Source organism: Pseudophryne corroboree, chromosome 6 (assembly GCF_028390025.1).
Source record: "Pseudophryne corroboree isolate aPseCor3 chromosome 6, aPseCor3.hap2, whole genome shotgun sequence".
NCBI lineage: Eukaryota > Metazoa > Chordata > Amphibia > Anura > Myobatrachidae > Pseudophryne > Pseudophryne corroboree.
Genome location: NC_086449.1, coordinates 425,682,399 through 425,701,160, shown reverse-complemented (window position 1 = coordinate 425,701,160; position 18,762 = coordinate 425,682,399). Strand labels below are relative to the sequence as shown.

General features: G+C 45.6%; 1 protein-coding gene across 4 annotated transcripts in view; it reads left to right on the top strand.

Annotated features, from left to right (window-relative positions):
* Positions 1-18,762, top strand: part of RELN (reelin) — an 856,893-nt gene that overhangs the window by 610,559 nt on the left and 227,572 nt on the right. For all 4 annotated transcript variants that reach the window (XM_063927014.1, XM_063927013.1, XM_063927012.1 and 1 more), the window contains exon 22: positions 17,417-17,529. In XM_063927014.1, the coding sequence (XP_063783084.1) occupies positions 17,417-17,529 (113 nt within the window). The remainder of the gene's footprint in view (positions 1-17,416; positions 17,530-18,762) is intronic.

Genomic DNA, 18,762 nt, shown 5'->3' with positions numbered 1-18,762 from the left:
TTAGTCTACAGGGGGAGTTAGGGTTAGGCTGAGTGGAGGGGGACTTAGGGTTAGGCACCTCCAGGGAGGGTAAGGGTTATGCTGCGGGGAGAGAATTGGGTTATTCTACAGGGGGAGTTAGGGTTAGGCTGAGTGGAGGGGGACTTAGGGTTAGGCACCCCCGGGGAGGGTTAGGGTTAGGCTGAGTGGAGGGGGACTTAGGGTTAGGCCCCCCCGGAGAGGGTTAGCATTAGGCTGCGTGGAGAGGGTTAGGGTTAGGCTGCTAGGGCTAGGCTGTGGGGAGGGGGGGTTAGGGATAGGCACCACCGGAGAGGGTTTAGGGTTAGGCTGCAAAAGGGAGGAGGGGTTAGGTCCAGGCTGCGGATAAGAAGGGTTAGGCGTGTTGGGAATTAGGACTAGTGTTCTTACCACCTCGGGATCCTGAGCTTCGGGATGTTGATGTCGGTATTTTGACTGCCAGGATCCCAAGTACCAGGATCCCAATACCATACCCCTTAGACCTGATCCTGGCAGTTCTAATCAAATACTGTGTAGTGTCAGTGGTCCAGAATACTTGAAGTGTCACATCTGATAACCACTGCACAATGCATAGTATATACGTGTAACATTATGGGTGGGTGAGGGGAGGAACGATCATGCAAGAATTAATCACAAACTCACTCTTCCAGCCCTGGCTGTAACACTTTATTTTAGAGATTAAATGGTCTCAAATTAAAGTTAAAACAAATAAATAATACAATAACCATGTCCATTTTGTTCTGCTTGTATGCCAACTCTGAAGATAATTATTAGAACCATGTCTATCATTTCAGAAAGTTTAGAGAGAACAAATATGATATAGAACAGAGTAAGGATAATAATTTGAGCAAACTATAGATTTTGACAGAGACAGCCAGCTCCCTGACTAGTAACCGTCAGAGAAAGGGGGTCAAGTGCATTCCTTCATATATAGGAAACAGATCTCAATTGGAATATTTTGTTAAGACAGTGTTGTTGTTGTTATTATTATTATTATTATTATTATTATTATTATTAAGAATAAGAATAATAACATTTTCACAGCCTGATCCAGGAATCATCGATCCTCAGTTGAGTGTGAGCATTAAAATATATATATGCAATTATGCATATCACTGTGATTACACTTAATGCAGAGAGAAAAGTTGTGAAAACTGTAACAGATTTGTCATCATGCAGACCTGATTTGGTAATTGAAGTTATCTTATAGTGAATTACCTATAGTGTGGTTACAATCAAAACTCTTTTGCAGCCATACTTAAAATGACTTTTACCCTGGCTGGGAAACACTAATTATGCTCTCATGTGCGTGAATCTTTCCTGAAATAGGCTCCTCATGTTATTATTCCTGTGAGCATAGCTGGATTTTAGAGCTTGTATTACCCCTAAATGATTTCAGTATGACAGCTTAGGCAGCTGGTAGACAAGTGAATGATGTTCATAATGGATTTGGAGGGAGCTTTGTAAAGGATCGTTATAGACAGAGCGAGCTACTGTACATCTATAATCCCTTTCTACATGTTTTCTCAGCCTAGTGCTTACGTGAAGCCCAATGTGCATGTGTGGTACACAGTTGTTTCATATCTCAAATATCCTTAATTATATTATTATTATTATTATTATTATTATTAGCAGCAATTTTCTAACTTCTGTTTTCAGTGAAATGGAGCATGTATGTCCAGGGCCATCTTAACAGCAGTGTAGGCCCCTGGTCAAAGCAATGCACTGGGGCCCCTACCCATTCTCCAGTGGTAGAGTTTGCTATCAGCGGCAGCTCTGATGTCCTGCAGGCAGTAGGGGATGTTCTATCTTCCACTCAGCATGCAGAACCTGGAGCAGTAATTTCTGATAATTACTCCTTTACTGCACAGATGGTGGGAGATGGGGCAGGACTGAGTACTCTAAACTGTAGAAGGGGGCATTGGGCTGAATGAAGGGGCCCTGGTACATGACTTCCAGGGTGGCAGGGGGTATTTAATATGCAAGGGAAGGGTGGATAGTGGAGTGGGCTTAATTTTCATCATTTTCCAGTGGGAGGACAGCTTGCTTTCCTGGAAATAGATTTATTTGCTTTCAGTGGGATAAAAAACTAGAGACTCACACTTTTCAGGAGGTACTGGAGACCAGAATTCAGGAGCCAGAGCAATCCACCTCCGAAAATATAAAACTACATAACAGGCGTGTGGGACTGGAGCAGGGACCAGCTGCTGGAAGGCTGATATATCCGGTTCTAGGCATATTAGAAACAAGCTGCAAGTGTCCACCAAAAAAGGGAGCGTCCCAGCTTTTTGAGTATATGCTCAGAAGGGGTGTAGTATGGTATGCCGGCGGTCGGGCTCCCGGCGACCAGCATACCGGTGCCGGGAGCCCGACTGCCGGCATACCGACAGTGTGGCGAGCGCAAAGGAGCCCCTTGCGGGCACGGTGGCGCGATACGCGCGCCGCACTATTTTCTTCTCCCTCCATGGGGGTCGTGGACCCCCCACGAGGGAGAATAGCTGTCGGTATGCCGGGTGTCGGGATTCCGGCGCCGGTATACTGTGCGCCGGGATCCCGACATTCGGCATACTGAAGACCACCCGCTCAGAAGAACTCTAAGTCAGACAGAACCCGAGATATGTGGCTGGGAAGAGCAATTAACAGGCTCGTGGGACCACTACTTTGAAGTCGGATATCTCCGGTTCCCCAGGGCCGATTTTCAAAAATCTGGTACCCCTGGAAAAAGGGGACCCTCAGCTATTAGACACGTATACTCCTGGGGTCCTTGGGCAACTGCCCATTGAGCCCATATGAAAAGACTGCCCTGTGTTTGTATTGGTATAACAACTGATCATATGCTACTGCATACTGCATACTGTGTGTGACCAATAATATGGAATGTGTGTATATTATAAATTATAGAACTGTAGTAGCCCAATTTACTTGTAGAAGGTGCAATGTAAAGCTAATAGTTTAGCATTGTCAAGGTTTTAAAGCATTACCTTACACGAAAATAGAAACTGCCTCAGCTATAATGGGATTATTATTTTTTTTAATATTTTTTTTATTGAATTCAAAAATCATAGATCCAAAACAGCAATCAGCATAGCTGGTTCCAGAGTAACAACAAAAACACAATATCAGAAGTTTAAAACAGACAAAGAGAAAATCGAAGTGGAAACCTCTGAAACATAATAAAAATAATTTCTAGAGTAGTTTTGCTTGCTCAGATCTTACAATTTTTGCAGACATAGCCTATGAATTTGTTTTATCATACAAAAGATAGGAGAAAGAATAGAAGGAAAATAAGAGGAAAGAAGAGGAGCAGGGGGTAGGGGAACAGCCATGCATGTGTGGAGCTCATCTTGTCATATCAAAATAACTGTACGTTAGGTACACAGAGTCGGGTAATATTTTGCAACTAAGACGATGTGGTGTTCTCTAAAACCCTCATGATATGAGCGGAGGTTTTTGCAGGTAAAAAGACAAGATACAGCCACCATTTATTGTGAAATTTACGGATTCTCATTTTGATAGCAAACAGGGTTGTACGCCTGTCATAGTAAAGTACAATAACTAAATCTAAACTTAGCATTTCCACCGATGAAGCAGTTGTACATAGCTACTTGCGTAAAATAAGTTTCCTAGCTAAAGTAACACAGTCAGCAAGGCTAGCACTCTAGTGGGGACGATAGTTGGTGACCAGATTGTGCACTTATAGTTTTAGTACACTGCCAGATATTATGGATACAATTAGCAGATGACATAGAGCTTTTTAGACGGTTGCTTGATTCATTTGGGATCAGATGGCTGCGCTGGGCTTCGGTAGCGACAAAGGGTTTTAGTTTTTCTTGGTCCTGCAGCTAGTTTTCTTACTGGAACTTTACACCCTCACACAGATTAGCTTTGTTTTAACATGCTTATACGGTCATCAGTGGCAAACGCAGGATTTGCATGGGGGGGTTTCCAGAACTGGGCGGAGCCAATCACGGGGGTGGGGACTGAGGTGACCCAGTATATGCTGGGTCCGTAAAACTAGTGTGTCTGTGTGTGTGTGTGTGTGTGTGTGTGTATATATATATATATATATATATATATATATATCTACACATATATATATATATATATATCTACACACACATATATATATATATATATATATATATACACACACACATACACATATACACGGGTGGTCTTCAGTATGCCGGCGGTCGGGCTCCCGGCGACCACCATACCCCGCCGGGAGCCTGACCGCCGGCATACCGACACTTATTCTACCTCGTGGGGGTCCACGACCCCCCTGGAGGGGGAATAGAATAGTGTGGCACGCGTATCGTGGCGAGCGCAGCGAGCCCGCAAGGGGCTCATTTGCGCTCGCCACACTGTTGGTAAGCCGGCGGCCGGCCTCCCGGCGCCGGTATGCTGGTCGCCGGGAGGCCGGCCGCCGGCCGCCGGGAGATCGTAGTGAACCCATATACACATATACATAGCATATTAAACATGCATACATATATACATATATATATACACACACACACATACAGTACACATATATATACACATGTGTATATATATATATATATATATCATATGTGTATGTGTTTATATGTATGTATATATGTATGTATGTATGTATATACATGTGTATATATGTAGGCACATGGATATATATGTACTATAATTAAAATAAAGTAAACTTTTATTGCACTTGCAAGTGCCACCAGGAAGACAGCAGGCTGCAGAGGACGCTAGACAGTCATTAATAATACTCATGCAGCTAAAAAAAAAAAAAAAAAATTTTTTTTTTTTTTTTTTTTTTAGTGGAGGGGGGTTTCTGGGTACTCGGAAACCCCCCCTGGGTGCGCCACTGGTCATGTAACTTGGCTATATGTAGTATGTTTGTTATTTGTGTTTCGTTTTTTGTTCTCCACTTCAGTGATTATCCCAGAAGATTAAGAGCAGATAAAAAGTCTTGCTTAGTGCAGTTAGGTAATTTTGAACAATTTGCATCAACATACATTTAATCCTGAAACCAACCCTGGAAGTTAGTGACCGTCTGTAACATCCTATATAATAAAAGGCTAACACTGCTCCTCACCTCTATGGGGGAATTCAAGTGTTTTGCGCACCAGCGGTCACAAGATGGCGTCCAACGGAGCAGTTCAATTGCTGCTCCGTTTGGGCGCGCACAGCCGCTGGCGCTGACATTACTGTTATGTTGTTCTGTCATTTAGATGAGCTGGAACTAGTTATATATATACACTGTATTGACTGTAATGGAAGATATACAAACAGTGCAAGCTTATGATAAACAGAAAAATATTAGCCCTTGTACAAAAATCATGGTCAAGGGCTTCATCAAGGGAATATTTGATTTAAAATAAAGTGCAGAACTGATTGAAGCAGTGTTCAGCATTCCTAATACCCCAAATTTGCATTTAGTGTTCAGTTGACTCTGTACTTCAAAAGTTGTTATCCGTTCAAACATATCAAGATATGTAAATGTGTATTTTATGGTACTGTGTGATTCATTCAGTGAACTTACTGGCAGACCTCTGATTATCTTGTAAAAACAGTTGCAGTGAAGCTTTTTAGAGGTAGGGTCTCCTGACACAGGAAAGGAATACAGTATGTTTGCTCCCATTGTGCCGTGTTATCTCAAATTGGTCCTGATGACTGAGTGCTGAGCAGAAAGCCTACCACTTAATTACTTTTGCCACACCACCAGGTGTTTTCTCGATAAAAGGATAATAATGAACCTAAATTACTTTTTGGGAACAATTTGATCAGCAAACAAAAAATTTCAGCAAGAGCGGTTTTGATGTTGCTTACATCTTAATAATGGTTCACACTCATTAAGCGACATATAATTATTGAAAATATTTGGATGGCAGCATTAAGAGCTAAGAGCTGTGTTTATTCTCTTTGTGGCAAGCTCTGCCCTTGAATTACAGTCCCTTGTGAATCCTAGTGGTAAGAAATGATGCATATGATTTGACATGATCAGAAAGAAACTGCTGAATTGTTCAGTGTCCTCATAGACAGGCTCTATAACAAGCTTCAGGAGCTTTTCCTTGAAAAATAGGTAATAAAAAATGCAGGTTTGCCTCTTTTATTACCATTGAAGTGAATAACATACCAGATTAAAAAAAACATTAAAAAAAACCCATGCTACAGTACATGGCACCAAAGCACCCAATGCTGGCCAGCATAATGCATCCAAAATAACACTGTGTTTCCTCAATGTACTGTACAGCGGCTCTTCATTATATATTTCTCTATTTCATGTACTGTATCAATGAAGCACACAAAACATTAATAAGCATTTTTGTTTTAATACATAAACACAAACAGTGAAGAAAAAAAGACTCTTTTGTGGGCGCACTCTTTACTTTTTAATAATACTGATAATATGTAAAATATTAATGAGAGATATAAATGTAAAATGTAACTTTAATTAACATCATGGAGTAAAATAATATACAGTGGTCAAATAAGGTAACAATCCAATATATAATGAAATATTTAGCACAAGATTATATTAGTACTTGATAACACAAGCATATAATATGAACTAAATAAGTGTTCAATTAATAGCAAATAAGTGCTGAAATTAGCATAATAGGTCCCGATTGCTTAAATATAATAAGAATGCCTTAGGAAATCGAAATAAATCCTTCTAATAATACTTAGGCTGCCAATACAGGCTGGCCCTGTATCCGTGCAGAGCCGAAGTGTATTTTGAATAGTAATTTTCACACTATTAAACAGAAGACAGAGTAGTTGGAAATGAGATGGCAGTGTGATTCTGTTGTCAGTGTTAGACTCTGAGCGTGATGGACCAATATGAACTCTACAACACCGGGTATTCCTCAATGGTCGCCCACTAGAGTACTAACCCAGCCCGACACTGATTAGCTGTTTTAATACATACAATTCTTTATGTGTAAATAGCATGAATAAAAGGAAGTAGAGCCAATATTTGGCCCTAATGTATAACAAAGGTTGGGTATTCCTAAACTGACTAGTAAGCATGAAGTATTTGTCACGTCTGGCAGGGTTTGAGGATCCGGCAGCTGAGATTTGCCCGAGGAGGTAGCAGGCTATGAATGAACCAGATGAGGGGGCTGGATATAGTTCCTTCGCATGGGACAAGGAGCAATGAAGAACGTAGGCGGGGTTTGAGAGTCAATGGAAAGTATTTATTATGTACAGGGCTGAGGTAGGGAACTGAGGCTGAAGCACAATGGTTAAAGACGTGGCTGGAGGTGAAGAACTGCGGACTGTGATTTGAAAGACGAGACTGTAGATGATGAACTGTGGAACTGTGGATGGTAGTTGAAAACGTGGCTGGAGACCAGGACTGTGGACTGTGGTAAACGAGGCTTGAAGATAATAATCTGCAGGCTGTGGTCAGTGGTACAAAGGCGTGGCTGGGGAAGGAGATCTGTGGAGTGTGGCTTGAAAGACGAGGCAGAAGACCCGGGGCCGACTGTGCCCAAAGAGTTTTACTGGACCGGGTTTTCCAGGAGCGCTTCCACAGGCAGTAGCAGGCAAGAAACGGCAGGGCTGCAGCAGCAACAGAGAACCGACCAAGCAGGATCAGGAGGAACCAAGATACAGCAGGAATCCTGGGAGCACAGGCTAAAGCACCTACAACAGGGTTGTAACTTGAAGCACTGGCATCCCTGTCCTAAACCAGCCCCCTTTTAAAGGGAGAGCTTCCCCTGGATTGGCTGGAAGAAACAGGAAACAGGAACTATGCTTAAAACTTGGTCTCCAACATGGCGGCGCCCAGTAATGCAGACCTTTTTGCAAAGCCACATTGCTCACTGCCCCTGGTCTCCAAGCAACGGTTCAGCAAGAGCGACCCGCTGTAGCGGCGTCCCGCCGCCACGAGCGGACCCCCTCACCTCCGCTACTGCTGCCCATGGATCCGGCGCAGCAGCCCACCTCCGCCGCTGCCCGCACAACGCCAAGGAAGCCAGCCCCGCGGCCCCAGCGTACCGGTAAGACTCCGGACGCTGACAGTACCCCCCCCCCTTTTGCGGGTGGACTCCGGACACCTATGTGGTTTAGTTGGAAACTTGGCATGAAATGTCCGAAGAAGTCTTGGAGCATGGACATCCTCTGCATCTACCCAAGATCTCTCCTCTGGCCCATACCCTTTCCAATCAACAAGGTACTGGATGCGACCATAACGTCTGCGAGAATCGAGGATCTTGTGAATCTCAAATTCATCTCCATGTGCTGATTGGATCTTGGGTGATTTAGGCAGAGCGGCTCTGAACCGATTAAGTACCAGTGGTTTTAAGAGAGAAATATGAAATGCATTAGGAATTCTTAACTGCGGAGGTAATTTCACTTTGTAAGCCACAGGATTCAACACTCTTTCGATTGGGTAAGGCCCGATAAATCTGGGAGCAAACTTTTTTGTAGGAACCTTTAATCTTAGGTTACGTGTGGAAACCCAAACCCGATCTCCTACCTTAAGGCTTGGTACAGCTTTTCGTTTCAGATCTGTATAGGTCTTATATCTCTTGGATGTCTTGAGCAAAGTCTTGTGAACTTGTTTCCAGGCTTCAGTAAATTGACGAAGTGTTGACTCTGCGGCCGGAACCTCGAGCGTAGGCAGAAGTTGGAAGTCAGGAACTCTTGGATGGTAACCATAATTAATGAAGAATGGAGAAGATTTTGTGGCAGAGTGATAAAGATTGTTATGGGCAAATTCTGCGAACGGGAGGAAGTCCAGCCAGTCGTCCTGTGAGGAGGACATGAATAAACGCAGAAAAGTCTCCAGATCCTGGTTCACTCTCTGGGTTTGACCATCCGTTTGAGGATGATATCCTGAGGAGAAGTTTAATTTCACGCCAAGAGCAGAACATAGGGATCTCCAAAACCTGGCCACAAATTGAGGACCTCTATCAGACACGATCTCCTGGGGTAGACCATGGAGTCGAAAGATCTCTGCTATAAACAATTTTGCCAACTGGGATGCAGATGGAAGATTAACCAGAGGAACAAAGTGTGCCATTTTAGAGAATCGGTCAACTATGACCCATACGGTGTTCCGCCCACCAGACATAGGTAAATCTGTAATAAAGTCCATAGAAATATGCGTCCATGGTCTTAGTGGTACCGGCAAAGGATGGAGTAACCCGGCTGGTGGACCTTTGGGACTTTTATGCTGGACACATTTTGGACAGGCAGCTACGAATTCCTGAACATCAGTCCTGAGATGAGGCCACCAGTAGGAGCGTTGAATGAATTTAAGTGTCTTATGACCGCCCGCATGGCCCATGAAGGAGGAGGAGTGAGCCCATGTAAGAAGTTTTTTGCGAAGATTTGGTGCAACGAAGATCTTCCCTGGAGGAGGAAGTGGAGAGGTATTAGTTGCAGAAAAAGATGTGGATTCCAGGATAAATTGCTCTTTTGAACGGTCAGAGGGTTCTTCTGAACTTAGGGAGCGAGATAATGCATCTGCCTTTTTGTTGAGGGAACCTGGTCTGTAACTGAGTTTAAAATTAAAACGGGTAAAGAAGAGTGCCCATCTTGCTTGGCGTGGGTTCAGACATCGGGCTGACTGTAGATACAGGAGGTTCTTGTGATCCGTGGTCACCGAAATTGGATGCTGAGCTCCCTCCAACAAATACCTCCACTCCTCAAAGGCCAACTTAATTGCCAATAATTCCTGTTCCCCAATAGCGTAATTCTGTTCAGCGGGGGAGAATTTTTGCGAGAAGAATGCACAAGGATGGACCTTCTTGTCCTCGAAAAGCTGGGATAATACTGCTCCTACTCCTACAGTAGAGGCATCAACCTCCACCAAGAACGGACGGCTGAGATCGGGTTGTCGAAGAACTGGAGCAGTCGTGAAGGCCTCCTTTAAAGATGAAAAAGCTTCCAAAGCCTCCGGAGACCACTTGGCAGGATCAGCTCCCTTCCTAGTTAATGCGGTTATAGGAGCTATGACAGAAGAATAATTTTGAATGAATCTTCGGTAGAAGTTAGCAAACCCCAGGAAACGTTGAATTCCTTTAAGGGTAGCTGGAAGTGCCCAATCCTGAATCGCCTGGACTTTAGCGGGGTCCATCTGTAACCTCTGCCCTGAAAGAATGTAACCGAGGAATGGAATCGTGGGTACTTCAAAGGTGCACTTCTCTAATTTACAGAATAACTGATTCCTTCGTAAACGAGTTAACACTTCTTTGACTTGTTCCCGGTTGGTCTTCAGATCCCTAGAAAAAATGAGGATGTCATCCAGATACACTACCAAGCAGTCATAGAGGAGATCTCTGAAGATTTCGTTAACGAACTCTTGAAAGACGGCTGGGGCGTTGCATAGGCCAAAAGGCATTACCAGGTATTCGTAATGGCCGTCGCGGGTATTAAATGCCGTCTTCCATTCGTCCCCTGGGCGAATACGTATAAGATTGTAGGCCCCCCGTAAGTCCAACTTAGTAAATACAGTAGCTCCTTTAACACGGTCGAACAGTTCTGGAATCAGAGGTAACAGATATCTGTTCTTAATTGTTATGTCATTGAGACCTCTATAGTCAGGAAGGCTGGAAGGGTTGGAAGAACAGAGAGGTCTAACTGAAGGTAAACAATCCTGAAAGCAGTCTTGTCCCCAAGAGAGAACATCCATAGTTTGCCAATCTATGTGGGGATTGTGTCTGATTAACCATGGAAACCCTAGGATTAGTTCATGAGAGGCTTTAGGAATTACAAGGAAAGAGATTTTTTCTGAATGGAGAACTCCGACCTTCATCTTGAGAGGAATAGTACGAAAGGATATAATACCCTCTGGGATATAACTTCCATCCACTGCGGTAACAGAAATAGTACGATCCAAAGGAACCGTTTGTATTCCAGATCGTTTGACCAGAGCTGACGTAATGAAGCTTTCGGCGGCTCCGGAGTCGAGTAGTGCAGGGATGAGAAGAGAAGAAGAAGGGAGCTCCAATTGGGTTAACAGGACAGACTCTTTCTTGGTATGTAATTCTGAGAATTCTCCTAGCTTGACCTCTCCAGCACAAACTAGGAGCGGGCGTTTCCCGGACGTAGACTGCAAGTTTTAACAAAGTAATCAGATGCACCACAATACAGGCAGAGGTTCCCTTGTCGCCGTCTCTGACATTCTTCATTGGAGAGGTGGGAGCGATTAATCTGCATGGGTTCTTCCACAGTTGGTGATGATGGTGTTGGTGGAAGAACAACTCTAGGCTTAGGGGGATCTGACCGCAACCTCTCCATACAGCGTTCTCTGTACCTCAGATCTAACTTATTGCATAAAGAAATTAGTTTATCCAACTTATCAGGTACGTCCTGAGTTGCGAGGTCATCTTTGATTTTTTCGGAGAGACCGCTCCAGAAAGCTGCAATGAGAGCCTCCTCGTTCCAGTTCAGTTCTGAGGAAAGGGTGCGAAACTGGTTCACGTACTGACTGACCGTACGCGTGCCCTGACGCAGGCGCAGGATCTCCAATGAGGCGGCAGAAGTCCTGCCCGGTTCGTCGAAGATTCTTCGAAAGGTGGCCATGAATTCTGGATAGTTAGATAAGATGGGATCCATCCTCTCCCACAAAGGTGAAGCCCATTCCAACGCTTGCCCGGTAAGTAAAGAAATTATATAGGCTACTTTGGTTCGTGCTGATGGGAAGTTGGCCGACTGTAGTTCGAACTGGATTTCGCACTGGTTAAGAAACCCGCGGCATTGTTTTGGATTCCCATCAAATTTACTGGGAGGTGGCAAATGCAAACGTGGAAGTGGTACTGGTACAGGAGGAAGCAGGACCGGAGGTGCCAATGTGGGAGCAGCTGTAGATACTTGAGGTGCCGTCATGGCAACACAGAGAGAATCGAGACGTTCGGACATACTCTGCATGAACTGCACGATTTGAGATTGTGTGGCCTCCTGCTTACTTAAGCGAGACCAGATATCTGCAGTTGAATCCCCTCCTGAGGCCTGATCACCCGTCGAATCCATTGGGCCAGTGCTTACTGTCACGTCTGGCAGGGTTTGAGGATCCGGCAGCTGAGATTTGCCCGAGGAGGTAGCAGGATATGAATGAACCAGATGAGGGGGCTGGATATAGTTCCTTCGCATGGGACACGGAGCAATGAAGAACGTAGGCGGGGTTTGAGAGTCAGTGGAAAGTATTTATTATGTACAGGGCTGAGGTAGGGAACTGAGGCTGAAGCACAATGGTTAAAGACGTGGCTGGAGGTGAAGAACTGCGGACTGTGATTTGAAAGGCGAGACTGTAGATGATGAACTGTGGAACTGTGGATGGTAGTTGAAAACGTGGCTGGAGACAAGGACTGTGGACTGTGGTAAACGAGGCTTGAAGATAATAATCTGCAGGCTGTGGTCAGTGGTACAAAGGCGTGGCTGGTGAAGGAGATCTGTGGAGTGTGGCTTGAAAGACGAGGCAGAAGACCCGGGGCCGACTGTGCCCAATGAGTCTTACTGGACCGGGTTTTCCAGGAGCGCTTCCACAGGCAGTAGCAGGCAAGAAACGGCAGGGCTGCAGCAGCAACAGAGAACCGACCAAGCAGGATCAGGAGGAACCAAGATACAGCAGGAATCCTGGGAGCACAGGCTAAAGCACCTACAACAGGGTTGTAACTTGAAGCACTGGCATCCCTGTCCTAAACCAGCCCCCTTTTATAGGGAGAGCTTCCCCTGGATTGGCTGGAAGAAACAGGAAACAGGAACTATGCTTAAAACTTGGTCTCCAACATGGCGGCGCCCAGTAATGCAGACCTTTTTGCAAAGCCACATTGCTCACTGCCCCTGGTCTCCAAGCAACGGTTCAGCAAGAGCGACCCGCTGTAGCGGCATCCCGCCGCCACGAGCGGACCCCCTCACCTCCGCTACTGCTGCCCGCACAACGCCAAGGAAGCCAGCCCCGCGGCCCCAGCGTACCGGTAAGACTCCGGACGCTGACAGTATTTACACATGTCCACTCAGGTAATATAGGCACTGGCGCCCACCGGCAAGACAATGTACTGTATATTGTCCATCAGGCACCCATTACTTATTGGTGCCCAAAAAGAACTGAATATATAATGCTATATATATATATATATATATGTATATTAGGGGTTATTCAGAGTTGGTTGCAGATTATGCAGTTTTAGCAAAATTTGCGACCACTAAAATCACATGCTGGGGGACACCTAGCACAGGGCAAGGTCGCCCAGCATGTGTGGTGCCACCCCGCGATGCAATCCCTATTCAATTGCGATCGCATCACCAAAACCTCAAATAGAGGTTGACCCCTACCTACACAGCATGACTGCGCATGCAGGCGGTCCGGCACCATGTTTCCTATCACAGGTAACGCAGGCAATGTCATCAGCCCGTCCTGAAAATGGCCATGAAATGCCTGTGTTTCCTGCTGTCCCCCCCCAACACCATGTTGCCACCCCCGGATGCCCATCACCTGTCAATCACTATGCAATCGCATCCTTCCAGGATGCGATCGCATAGTAAAGGGTCGCACACGTGCACTGTAGCAGATGCCCAGGATGCGGCCATGCGTGCGAATTCAGTGGCTGCGTCCAACTCTCAATAAGGCCCATTGTGTGTGCATGTATAACTTACATTCAGATGCATTTCAGCAGGCCAGCAACTCTTGTTGAGTTGAGGGCAGGGCCAGGTAAATCACGCCATTAGGCCCTGCCTCCTCAAGACATAATGCCGCAACTTGGGAGGTGGTGGAGCCGAAATGACACCGCAAATCATGGCATTACGCGGGGGGAGGGGCTATAGATACTTTTTGGAATACAAAAGTAAAAAAAGAAATAAGCTGCACTGCATATTAATTGTATTTGTGAACTAAAAAAAAAATATTTAATATAAATACATAGATTAACAGGAAATCATTCCTAACTTTAGTGAATTGGGTCTTTATTCAGACGTAGACACAAGCATCGTGAAATGACTTTACTGGGCCCTGTGCCAGCACCGCTGCCTGAGCGCACTATGGGCCTACTTCAGACCTGATCGCTGTTGTGTGAATTTGCAAGGCGGACGATTATGAATTGACTGCGCATGTGTACAGATCATAGTGCGCATGCGCGAGGCCAAACTGCAAAAGAATCCATCTTCTTTTTTGATCACTAGGCATACGAAAGTTGATTGACAGGTAGCGGACGTTTGGGGGTGGTAACTGGCCGTTTTCTGGGAGTGCCAGTAAAAACGTAGGTGTTCCCAAGCGTTTTCAGGGAGAGTGCGTGACATCAGCTCCGGCCCCGATCAGCCTGTTCTCATCGCACTGTAGGAGCAGGTCCTGGGCTACGCACAGACTGCTCAGACTGGAAAAAAAACATTAAATGGTGAGTGAATTGCGAACAGATTTGCAGCTGACTAACGTACATAGACTTGCACGGGACGGATATACACTCTGTCTGGGCGGCAACTATCTGATTCCCAAACCTCTGCAAACTCTCAGAGGAGCGATCTGATTTAGACCCAATGACGTCATGCAGAAGAGGTGAGGCCCAGTGGCGTAACTAGGGGCCCGCAGCCCCTGCGAGCAATTCGAGGCGCACAGGGCTGCGGGGCGCCCTAGCCGCCACTGATTTCTGCTGGGAAGGAGGGACATGGAGGGCACAGCGCGCGCCTCTCCTGTGTGTCCCTCCTGGGTCTCCGGCGGCAGCGACGTGTCTGTTAAATTAAGTGCCCGGCATTAAATAGACAAGCCGCCGGAGACGCAGGAGGGACACACAGGAGAGGCACGCGCTGTGCCCTCCGTGTCCCTCCTTCTCGAATCGCACAGCAGCAGGGGAGCAGGGGGGAGCCCGGAAGGGGGGGGTGTACTTGGCACTGGGGGAGCATATTTAGCACTGGGGGGGCATATTTGGCACTGCGGGAGGGCATATTTGGAACTGGGGGAGCATGTTTGGCACTGGGGGGTATATGTGTACCTGGCACTGGGGGTGGGGCATATTTGGCATTGGGGGTATATGTGTACCTGGCACTGGGGGGCATATTTGGCACTGTGGGCATATGTATACCTGGCACTGTGGGGGAATATCTGGCACTGGGGGCATATGTGGCACTGGGAGCACAGCCCTAGCAACAACCATTACCCCCTGGTTACGAGCACAACACCCAGCTCATAAAATCCCTGGTAACAAGCATTACCCCCTAGCAACGAGCATGACACCCAATGCATGAAACCTCTGGCAACGAATTTTACCCCCTGGCAACAAGCTTGAAACCCAGCATATGATACCTCTGGCAACAAACATAACACCTACCACATGACACCCTGAGCATGAAAACCCCTGGCACTGTGCATGGAACCAAGAGCATGAAACCCCTGGCAACGAGCAGGTAATTTAAAAGTAATTAGAAGCCTTACTGTAGGACTTAATGTGTAATGGGCATTGTGGTGTGTGGCATAATGTATCACGGACATTGTGGTGTGTGTCATAATGTGTCACAGGCATTGTGGTGTGTGACATACTATATCACGGGCATTGTGGTATGTGGTATAATGTCTCGGGCATTGCAGTGTGTGGCATAATGTATAACAGGCTTTGCGGTGTGTGGCATAGGGTATAATGGGCATTGCGGTATGTGTCACAGCATTACGGTGTGTTGTATACTATATCACGGGCATTGTAGTATAATGTCTCATGGGCATTGCAGTGTGTGGCATAATGTATAACGGGCATTGCGGTGTGTGGCATAGGGTATAACAGGCATTGCGGTATGTGTCACAGACATTACGGTGTGTGGTATACTATATGACGGGCATTGTGGTATGTGGTATCTCTCAGGGTAATTGCAGTGTGTAGCATAATGTATCACGGACATTGCAGTGTGTTGCATAATGTATCACGGACATTGCAGTGTGTTGCATAATGTATCACGGACATTGCGGTGTGTGTCATAATGTGTCACAGGCATTACGGTGTGTGGCATAATGTGTCACAGGCATTACGGTGTGTGGCATAATGTGTCGGGGGCATTATGGTGTGTGGCATAATGTCTAAGGGCCATTGTAGTATGTGGCATAATGTATACTGGGCATTACTATAAGGAGGAAAAATGACCAATAATGTAAGGGGCATGAATCAGGATTATTTTTTTTTCCTCTGGTGGCCAACGTCTGGGCGTGCAGGTTGCAATACTGGGGTATAAGGTAGTATTCTCCTGCAATGCCACGCCCCTTTAGGCAAAGCCACACCCATTTCAGCAAGCCGACGCCCCTTTTTGTGGCGCGCGCCTTCGCCGCTTGCAGATTCATCACTTTGCTAGTGCCAATTATGGGGGGGAGCGCCAGAGAATTTTTTGGCTTGGGGGAGTAAAAATTTCTAGTTACGCCACTGGTGGGGCCGCCAGCACTGGGAATTACAGCACTGCTTGGAACATCCTCAGGATGCTCTGGGCACTGTCAGAGCTGCAGTGTATACGTCTGGAGCATACAAAGGATACTTCGGCGCCACTGCAGTAGCGATTCTGGCTGCAGGGTGCCATTACAGGCATCCAACTGGCCAGATGCAGGGGCCATGGGTGAGCAGTGGTGACGCCCAAAGGGCTGTATGCGGTGGCACTGCTCGCACACCCTGTGTTATGGCTCTGGTGGACGCAGACACTCCTGCTTCTTTTAGCTTTTGCTCTTTTAGCTGTTGCCCGTCTGTAACTTTATGGAAATGATGCTACAAAGTCCTTTCCTTGTGTACATCCATGTATATGAATGTGCAAGGACTGAGATTCCCACTGTAGACGCTTTAATGCCGCCTGCTGCATCTTTATACGCGACCTTCGATCCCACCAGCCCAATGCTAGGTGCAGATTTTCAATCAGAGTATGACCTCCAAAGTGACTGATTGAGGGGACTGTGTACTCAAAGACTTCAGAGACATGTCCATGACACTCCCAAAGACGCCCATAAGACGGGTCATCTTCTGGGGTCTGCTTAGTAACCGGCCAGGAATGCCCAGAACTTTTACAAGGAATCTCTGATACCGTGCGCCTTAACTGCAAGAGCGCTTTTCAATGTACACTCTGTGTGACGTGTTCTGTAGGAGTTTATAGGGATTTTCGCTCAGTAGCAAAATCTTGCTCCTATCCGTGAACATCGGCATTACGTGCAGCTCTGAATCAGGCCCTTGGTGTTACAATTGTTTGAAAATTATTTATATTGTTATACACTTTAGCTACGGAATTTAGCAGCACAATATTAATATGTCCAGACTGACAGTTCTTTAGCAGGCAATACTCCAGTTAGTTGATTATTACAGGTAATGTTACCTTTCCTGTTGCAAGAGTTCCTGCACTTGGCTGTGTGGTCCTCCATTAAAATAAGAACCTTGCATTACTTACTAATATATTGTTGTCAAGTTCTTTATTAAAGCATTGTAATAATGTACACTTAAAACATTGTGTTTGGTAGGAATGTCTACCAAGTATGCCTAGCTGTCAGGAATTCACCTCGGCAAGCATCTATCACTCAAGTGAGTTCAGTCACTGGCGAAGGATAACATTACCATTGCCACAGAAGACCTGGTAAGACAATGACCATAAACATTATTTACAAGACCAAGTTGCATGTTTTCTGTCCTTGCTTCTTTCCTTTGATTTGCCGCCTACTCTCTTCATTTTGGCCTTCTTGACCAAATTCATTTTGTCTCGGTTACCTTGCTTTATGCTTACATAGTGCATTCTACAGTCAATTCACAAGACTTCTGTTCTTTAATAGAAAAAAAACAACATTTATTCACAGCTCTTGTGCCCCTCCAGTTAATTCCATGCATACCCTGCTATATCATTGAATTCCTCTGGTGTCAATTTTCTTCCCTACTGCCAACCTAAATTAATTTTCTTAGATTACTATTCAATAATTGCCCACCGCTCCCTGTCAATTGTTCTACCTTACCCCAACTTAATGGAACACTCTGCTGGATAGCTTTTAGATGCTTCATAGTGCTCAGGACAATTAATTTCACTATAGAGCAGTTCATAAAAATAGAAATTGATACAGTAATTCCTTATTCGAATAATGCAACATCTGTAATAAAAATAATGTTTTTGTTTTTATCATTGCGAATCCAGAAATAATGGATGCCGATTTATGGAGCATGAAATTCTATGATATCAGATATCTCACAGAGGAGGGGGGGGGTTTATCAAAGTATGGCGAGAGATAAAGTACCGACCAATCAGCTTTTAATTGTCATTTTTCAAACACACATGTAAAATGACAGAAGCTGATTTGTTGGTACTTTATCTCTCTACACTTTATCTCTCCCCACACCTTGATAAATCCCCACCCCCCAGAGTATGGTGACAATGGGGGTCATTCGGAGTTGATCGCTAGCTGCCGATGTTCGCTGCGTAGCAATCATTTAAAAAAATGGCAAAACTACGCATGCATATGGGGCGCAATGCGAACACGCGGTGTATGGGTACAAAGAGCATCATTGTTTTGCACTGCTTCTAGCGACGATTCCATTCGCACAGCCGATCGCAAGGAGATTGACAGGAAGTGGGAGTTTCTGGGTGTCAACTGACCGTTTTCAGGGAGTGTTTTGAAAAATGCAGGCTTGACCAGGCGTTTGCAGGGCGGGTATCTCACATCAATTCCGGGACCTTCGTCGCTGCATTCATCGCACAGAATAAGTAACTACAGGGCTAGTCTTGTTCTGCACAAAATGTGTTTGCTGCCACTCGGCTGCACAGGCGTTCGCACACTTGCAAAGTGAAAATACACTCGCCTGTGGGCGGTGACTATGCGTTTGC